At 38.9% G+C, this 7,959-nt stretch overlaps 1 protein-coding gene across 1 annotated transcript in view; it reads right to left on the bottom strand.

Moving 5' to 3' along the window:
- Positions 1-270: 270 nt before the first annotated feature.
- HTT (huntingtin) overlaps positions 271-7,959 on the bottom strand; it is a gene marked incomplete at its 5' end in the record, with an annotated part of 42,187 nt that continues 34,498 nt past the window's right edge. Inside the window, 7 exons of the mRNA XM_010077879.1 lie at positions 271-942; positions 1,905-2,065; positions 2,754-2,916; positions 4,278-4,383; positions 4,530-4,743; positions 4,972-5,086; positions 5,641-5,831. Of these exons, the coding sequence (XP_010076181.1) occupies positions 729-942; positions 1,905-2,065; positions 2,754-2,916; positions 4,278-4,383; positions 4,530-4,743; positions 4,972-5,086; positions 5,641-5,831 (1,164 nt within the window). The remainder of the gene's footprint in view (positions 943-1,904; positions 2,066-2,753; positions 2,917-4,277; positions 4,384-4,529; positions 4,744-4,971; positions 5,087-5,640; positions 5,832-7,959) is intronic.

Raw genomic sequence — 7,959 nt, 5'->3', positions numbered from 1 at the left:
TCTTACAATTTTACATACTGTACATGATATAGAAATATTTAAGTTAAAATTTCTTTTACTGATATACTGTACTCAAATTTTAAATCCTGAGAAGAAAAAAGAAAAATGTGTGGTTATGTATGTGCACTATTTCTTCAAGATCACCAACACATACACCACAAGATATCAGAAAGTCCAGAGAGAGGAATTACATGCTGGAAGTGTAACTCATGAAAGCCATTTTCTCTTTTCCTTGTTTGCGAGAGACATTAGGAAACAATTTCTAGTCTGTACTACACAACAGTATGTACAGGTACATAAAACTATGACATTTTCTAATGACTGCAGCTTGCAATAACAGTGGTTCTGTCAGTTTCTTACCAGCTGCAACACTGTGGCTTAGCTGAACATTAGGAGGAAGAGTAATCCCAGTTACCTTGCATTGTAGTACTTGCTCATAATTTACAATTAGTAAATGTGTCTCAGGTTAGTCTCAAATACCACTTGAAAAATGCTGGCATATTTATTTCTCGTCACAGGTGCCTGGTGTCAACAACAACAAGAACTACACTAGACTTTTCAGGTGATTTCCAGTGCTGCAGAGCACTTGCCCATGCATTCCGTAAGTAAAACTGGCAGATCAGTATTTATCACAAATGCAACCCCAGATACTTTCTTGATCTTGCATTCCCCATAATTCATATCAGATTCCAACACTAGTCATGCAGTTCCATTACACATCAGGATGTTCAACATGCTGTGACTTTGTGGACATTTTGCAAACAAGTTAGCAGGCGATGATATGGGGTTCCTGGAGATGCTACCACCTCGAACACCGACTGAAAGGCCCTCCGATCTAATTCTTCATCTATCTGATGTCGGTAAAAGTCTATGGCCACCAAACAGAAGATGTTAACATCCACTTGCTCAGATTTTCCCATTCTGCTGATAATATGTGGAAGACTGAAATATAAGTTAAGGTCATAATATGATAGAAGCTGCTCACCTTGTGGTACAGCTTTTTAAACACTGTTCTCCAATAAAATGGTGTATTTTTGAGTTCACCAACAATATTATAGTGCCAAATACTGTCATGTATCAATTAAAGTGCTACTACAGAACTCCTGTTTCTTCATTAACTTCACACAATTTCTTATCCCCAGAAATCCATTTTAACCTAGCAGTAGTTTTCTTTATGGCACTGAACAGTGCTATCAGTACCACAGTCGCAACTGCTGATATTCAAAGAGCACTGCTGAGATCTAGGGTCATTAGGAAGTTTCAAACATGACATACGGACACTTTTTTGCCCACTCATGGAATACTACAGTTATTTTGCTGTTTGTTTTTGGGGAGTTTATTTGTTTCTTTTTAAACAAACCCAGCACTGATTCCACCTATGCCTTTTGGCTGTTTCAACTTATTTGGCTGATGTCCTTCCATAGCCAAAGCTCACTATTACTGCACTGCAGCTCAAGGGGATGTTTGCAAAATACAGTTTGTACACAGAGAATAATTTTCTTTAATTTGAGTTTGTTCTTTTTTTTTTTTTTTCAATATATTTTGTCTTGCAGAATGAACACAGAACAAAGCTTTTAAAGGTCACTCCAAAGCTATCTGGTGAAGCTTTTGAAAAGCGATTTGAAGTAAGGACTTTCCTGATCATCTTGCATAGTCACAAGGAACAGATCTTAAAACAGTAGTTTTAGGTAACTTTGTTATCATAATCTGTTTAGAAGTTCTCTTTTTTCCCCTCAAACCCGAGTCACCAATAGCACAAAGGGATATACACCACTATTAACTGCAGTAAATCTGCCCTTTTTTGTGTGTTAAGATTTGTACTCTTGTCCTTCAAGGCTATCAATATGCTTTGCAGAATTACTGTATCACCCACAAATAGCACACATTCTGTCTTTTTAGGATACATTGCTGAAATCCATTGACTGGTGGAAGCACTGACAAAAAAACAGGACAGACTCCACATTGCCATTGCCACAGGTGTTCTTTGTGTGAAATTAGACAGTGACAGCATCACCCAGTCACGGACCATTGAGGACTGTCCAGTGCTATGGAGTGTCTGGAATACCTGCAAAAAAGATTTTACACAGGAATAAAGATATGGTAGACGGACATGGCAAAGAGTTTAGTTTCTCTTGTAAAAGTTCTCCCCAGATACAAAACTCTGAGGTTCACAAACCAGATTCCTGAAGACAACTTCATGTCCAAAGAATTAATGAACACAATGCCTAGAAAAAGAGATTCTGCAAGAGTCAGTCAGGATCCAACTGGACTCACAACCTCTGTGCCAAACTGAAGTAAGCATACAGAAATGCAAGACTTTGTTTTTATAGATCAAATGTGGTGCACACATGCACTCTCAAGTGATGCATGAGTCCAGTAAGTAGGTGCTGAAGAGCAAAATACCCAGAAACCAAACTGAGTCCAAGGGAGCTGGATTGTAGAGTTCATAAGGACAGATGTCCTGGGCTGGCTCCTTGACATCTGAAGAGACTGAGCACCAGGATCACATCTATTAATTTTCTCCTTATTTTCCCATTATCAGTGATTGAACTGTACTGCTGTGAGCTTTGTCTTCCAGGAGATATAGTGTTTCTAGCTTTCTGTGTTGCCTGAACAACAAAGCTGACAGCAGTACAGCTCAATCACTGCAATTGGTTTGTTCAATCCAACAAAATAGATATTCGCCCCTCCAATTGAGCTATCAGTTATTTAGAAATCTGAAATATTTAAGAAAGAAAAAATGTAAACTTTACCTTATAAACTACTGTTGCCATGAATTGTGGGTAAGGCTGCTGATTGGATAAAAATTCTCCAATAACTTTATTCATCACGTCTTGTGGGGGGAAAAAATCATCAAGGAACTGTGGAAGGATCCGAGCCACTACTCTAGCTTCAAAAGGAAATCCCTTCCTGATCCTGAAAATAATAAAAAAGAACATATTTTATGACAGAATTCCAGTAAACACCTTGCTCTTTTCCAATTTAATTGGCAATAGAAGGAACATTTTAATTTCACCTCTGGAAAGGCAAAAAAAGTCTTCAACATGGAGGAATCCAAGTCTTCATTAACAGTCTACCCAAACAGGTCCATGAAAGCTATTAGGACTTATCACAGGTGTTGTGTCCTGCCTAACACCCCACTTTTTTTTTTAAAATAGTAAACATTTTTTGAAGCTCTGGAATTGCATCAGAGGCAAGACGTAGTGGAATTTTTCAGGAATGCTAAAAAAATTAAATAAGAACAAAAAAGGGCAGGGAGATCACTACTCCTATTTATCAGAGAAAACGCCATTTATAAGTAGAACACTCATTTCCATTCATAACATCTTTGCATTTTATATTCAAGACCAGGATGACCAACACACCAAAGAGGAAAGGCAAGTTGCACTGCACTGTAAAGAGGGGGAAAGATACCCCAACTTAGAGACTTTTACTTAAATAACACTGATTGGAAAATCTTCCTAATAAAGGGTGCATCTGTTGATGCGTCAAGATCAAGTTACCATCATGTGATTATTCCCTGCAGAAGTTATTTTCTGCTTCTAATATTCACGTTTGTTTTCCTAAGTCTTATGAGTGATAGTTTCAAAAGTACTCAAGCACTGCTCTAGTTCTGTTCTCACTGAACGCAGAAGTGAAGTCCTCATCCAGTTTTACGGAAAAACCAGTGAACACTTTAAAAAATTTAAACCATTATCCCACAAACTCCTATGCAAAATTTAACATGCTATGCTCACTTAAGGCAGCTTGAGATTGTCAGATCAAAAAAGGGGTTTTGAACTATTTCTATGAAATTAGGTCCATGTGAATACAGAAGTTTTACTGTACCCTTCCACTGCAATTACTTAACAGCCTTGGAAAGAGCAGTACTTGGGTGGAGGAACAGGGGAAAAAGGTTTTAAACTCTTAGGGTGGTTTGAAAGATTATTTCCTGTAAACTGGATTTATATCCTTGATTATGCAGAAGACATCCTGAAAAGCACTTAAGAGTTTGACCTGAAGGGAGCTGGAAATGCATTTATAAAGTATTATGGTTTGTGCAACACACAGTATCAGTTAGAACACGTCTGGTTTCCATTTACATTCCTGTACATTTGTGCTGCCTTCAGCAATTCCATCAGTGTTACTGTGTATAGCAGAAGTATCAATGTTAAGCAATGCTAAGCAGAAAAACATCATTAATTCAATATTAAACCTGTCAAATACAGAAGTGACCACACAGTGCCAAACAGAATAATTTCCCTCCCAGTGCCCCATTACACGTCTTATCCTCTTACCTATCAAAAAGCACAGATACTCGTTCCATAGCAACAATCACAGATTCACTGTCGGGAACAGCAGGATTTGTATCTGCGGTACGACTGGGGCTGACTTTTTCTTTTCCTAAACCAAAATAATTTGTTACAAGTTTACTGTGAATGCAAAAATAAGACCTTTTTATCCTTGGTAACAAAAATAAATGAAGAAAATCAGCATTTTTAGTAAGCTAGCCTCTCAGAACATCAAAGATATAAAAAAAAAGTAAATACCTGTGTACATGCAAGTCAGCATTAATCCAAGTGCTGCCATGGCTCTGTGGGGGCTCTGCACATTCACTCTGTCAACACTCAGTTTAACTAGTGATTCACTATCCAGCCTAGAAAGTTGCTCTGAAAGAAGGAGTCGTTCTAATCCTCTCAGGACACAATGATAAATAATGGATGGCGTTGACTCATCACTTCCAGACACCATGACTCCACACATCTGAAATAAAGAAAAAAGTCAACTACCTGTTTTTTAGGTGTATTTAGGTCATCTTCTAGCAGCACATTACTGCAGCTAGTATGGAACTGCATCAGGTATTAAGAAAACCTGAAGAAACTAAACCCAAAAGCATAGCTGCACAACAATAATCAAGTTAAGTGTTAAAAGATAGCTCTGTGGTCATCCCAGGTTGCATGATCACCTGTGACTGAAGGCATCACAACATACCTGTATAATTCCTGCAGAGAATTCAGGTCCTACATCAAGTGGGTAATTCTCAATTAAATAGAAAGCAGTTGCACACATTACCAAAATGTGCTGTTGGTTATGGATATTCACACAACTGTAAATAAGCAAAAACACCAGTGGTCACTTACATCAAAGCTGTCTAGGTCACAAATAGAGACACTATAAACAATCCTTAGAAACACCAAGTATTTTTTCATGTGAAATTTATGCAGTTTTTAAAATCACACAAATGATCACCAAGAACATTGGTTATCATGAAGATCTAGTGCAACATGAAAAATTTTTCAGCAACATAATTACAAGCTATCATTGCCTGACTTGTCTAGGAGAAATAAATTTCGTTACTGATCCTGCAAGTCTTATTCAAAGATTAAGCCTTTTGACAGAAAAAACAAGGTTTAGTGAACACAATTTACCAAAGAGACAAAAGTCTGAGCTATCAAAACAGTTTTCTCACCCTCAAATATCCTTTTGCTTCTATAAATCAAACCTAAAATGGGATGATATTTTCAATCAACATGCCAAAAGCCTGCTTGATACAACAGCTTGCTCTAAACTGTACTGATAACAGCAATCCATAAAGAGCCCTTTTGTTCACACATAAGCATGTAACAGTTTGGGATGGGAGGAAGGAGGGAAGAATCTTACTGTGCTACTCCTCTCAAATTGGAGAGCAGATACTCGCTGATAATTGGAATGAGTTGCTTCGCTGTCTCATCAAGCAAATCACATTCAAGGATATAAAGAATTCCATGCAGAGCTCCAATCCGACTTGGCATGTGGGTGCTTCTTAGGGTTGATTCCAGCAGTCGAGTTACTGGTTCAGCCACAGCTTTATCCTAATACATCCAAGGAGAGTATTCATTAGAAGTCAACACTGGTTCAACACTAGTGACTCCTGTCATTTGGAAATACTTGGAACAAACTAAAGAGCAGAAAATATGGCATATGGCATGAACCAGAGCTTGTCTTAAAACTACTTTGAATCAAATACCACCAGATTATATTAATCAGATAAGAGATGACTTGCAGTAAACTGCTACTTTGTTTTATCTGTAAAAAGTTATGTCATGATTTAAAGCCAAAAAACCAAAATAAGCATTAGTTCAGTAAATAATATGTGCTATTAAGAATCCTCTACATATAGGCCTTGGATGGTTGGAATCTTCTGGCTTTCCAGATAACCACAAAGGATGCTTCTGTCTGAAACTGACTGGTAGATGCCTATAGTCTGCATCCAAAAGAATACTCTGCCATCCACTCAACTCATAGTACAGTGCTCCATTTATTTGTTCTCCAAGAACACTGGCACTCAGATCTACACATCTTTCTCTCCACCACTCCCATGATCTGGATGAGAGGATCAACTGCCCCCTCAGTAAGTTTACAGACAATACCAAGTTGGGTGGATCTGCTTGAGGGTATGAAGCCTCTACAGAGGGATCTGGACAGAGTGGATCCATGGGCCAAGGTCAATTGTAAGAGATTCAATAAAGCTGAGTGCTGGGTCCTGCACTTGGGCCATAAAAGTCCCCTGCAATGCTACAGGCTTGGGGAAGAGTGGCTGGAAAGCTGTCCAGCAGAAAAGGACCTGGGGGTGTTGGTCAACAGCCGGCTGAATATGGGCCGGCAGTGTGCCCAGGTGGTCAAGAGGACCAATAGCATCCTGGCCTGTGTCAGAAACAGTGTGGCCAACAGGACTAGGGCAGTGATCGTCCCCCCCTGTTTTTGGCACTGGTGAGGCTGCACCTCTAATGCTGTGTTCAGTTTTGGGCCCCTCACCACAAGACAGACATTGAGGTGCTGGAGCTTTTCCAAAGGGCAACGAAGCTGGTGAAGGGTCTAGAAAACAAGTCCTATGGAGGAGCAGTTGAGAGACCTGGGGTTATTTAGCCTGGAGGAAAGGAGGCTGGGGAGAGGCCTTATCAGTCTCTACAACTATCTGAAAGGAAGGTGTAGTGAGGTGGGTGTTGGTCTCTTCTCCCAAGTAAAAAGTGACAGGACAAGAGGAAACAGGCTCAAGTTGTGCCAGGGGAGGCTTAGATTGGATATTAGGAAGAATTTATTCACTGAAAGGGTTGTCAAGTACTGGAACAGGCTGCCCAGGGAAGTGGTGGAGTCACCATCCCTGGAGGTATTTAAAAGATGTGTAGACATGGTGCTTCAGGACATGGTTTAGTGGTGGATTTGGCAGCATTAGGTTTACGGTTGGACTGAATGATCTTAAGAGTCTTTTCCAACCTAAATGACTGTACGATTCTATGTTTAGTCTTCAAACATCAAGCTGGTTATCAGATACTTCACTCCCTGTTATCAAAGTACAACTTATTGGAATATGCAAAATCTATTCTAAACTGTTAGATTTTAAAAGTCTTTTTCTTACAATCTATTTTAAGTATTTAGTAAAAATAATTTGTTTTACCTTGCCCCTGTATCCACAAAGCTTATAAGATACAGGCCAGTTTTACAGTGTGTGCTCTCTAGTTGCTCTTTTTAAGCAGATTTTCTACATAACTGAGCACAGGACAACAAGCAACTCTTGATGGAATCAACTTTTTTTTTCTTCCTCCCACTAACCTGTTATATTCAGCTGTTTGCTTGTGAGAAGGTGTTATTAGTTGACTGAGTGGGAAATTACAGCCTAGTCAGAACAAGCTGATCTCTAAAACTGCTTCTGCATGTTTGGCATCACTTTCACAGCCTTTCCTTGCACTATGATAGCTTCTCTGATAGCTACTGGAAGCCCTACCCCAAAAGTCTTTCAAAACTTTTCTTATCACCATTACCCATAAGTTTAATATTAGTCTCACAGAGAGTTTCTAGAAATGCTAACTTCTTCCAAAAGAATTTGTCATTTGTTTTCCTAAACAATCTCACTCTGAAATGTCTTTTGGAAAATACTACTGCTCTCTGGTCTACAGATTTAAAAAACCAGCAACATATTTCATTAAATAACTTGCATTAATA

This window comes from Pterocles gutturalis, unplaced genomic scaffold, assembly GCF_000699245.1.
Source record: "Pterocles gutturalis isolate BGI_N339 unplaced genomic scaffold, ASM69924v1 scaffold15968, whole genome shotgun sequence".
NCBI classification, from domain to species: Eukaryota; Metazoa; Chordata; class Aves; order Pterocliformes; family Pteroclidae; genus Pterocles; species Pterocles gutturalis.
Note: the sequence above shows the minus strand (reverse complement) of the source record. Positions and strands in the feature narration are given on the sequence as shown.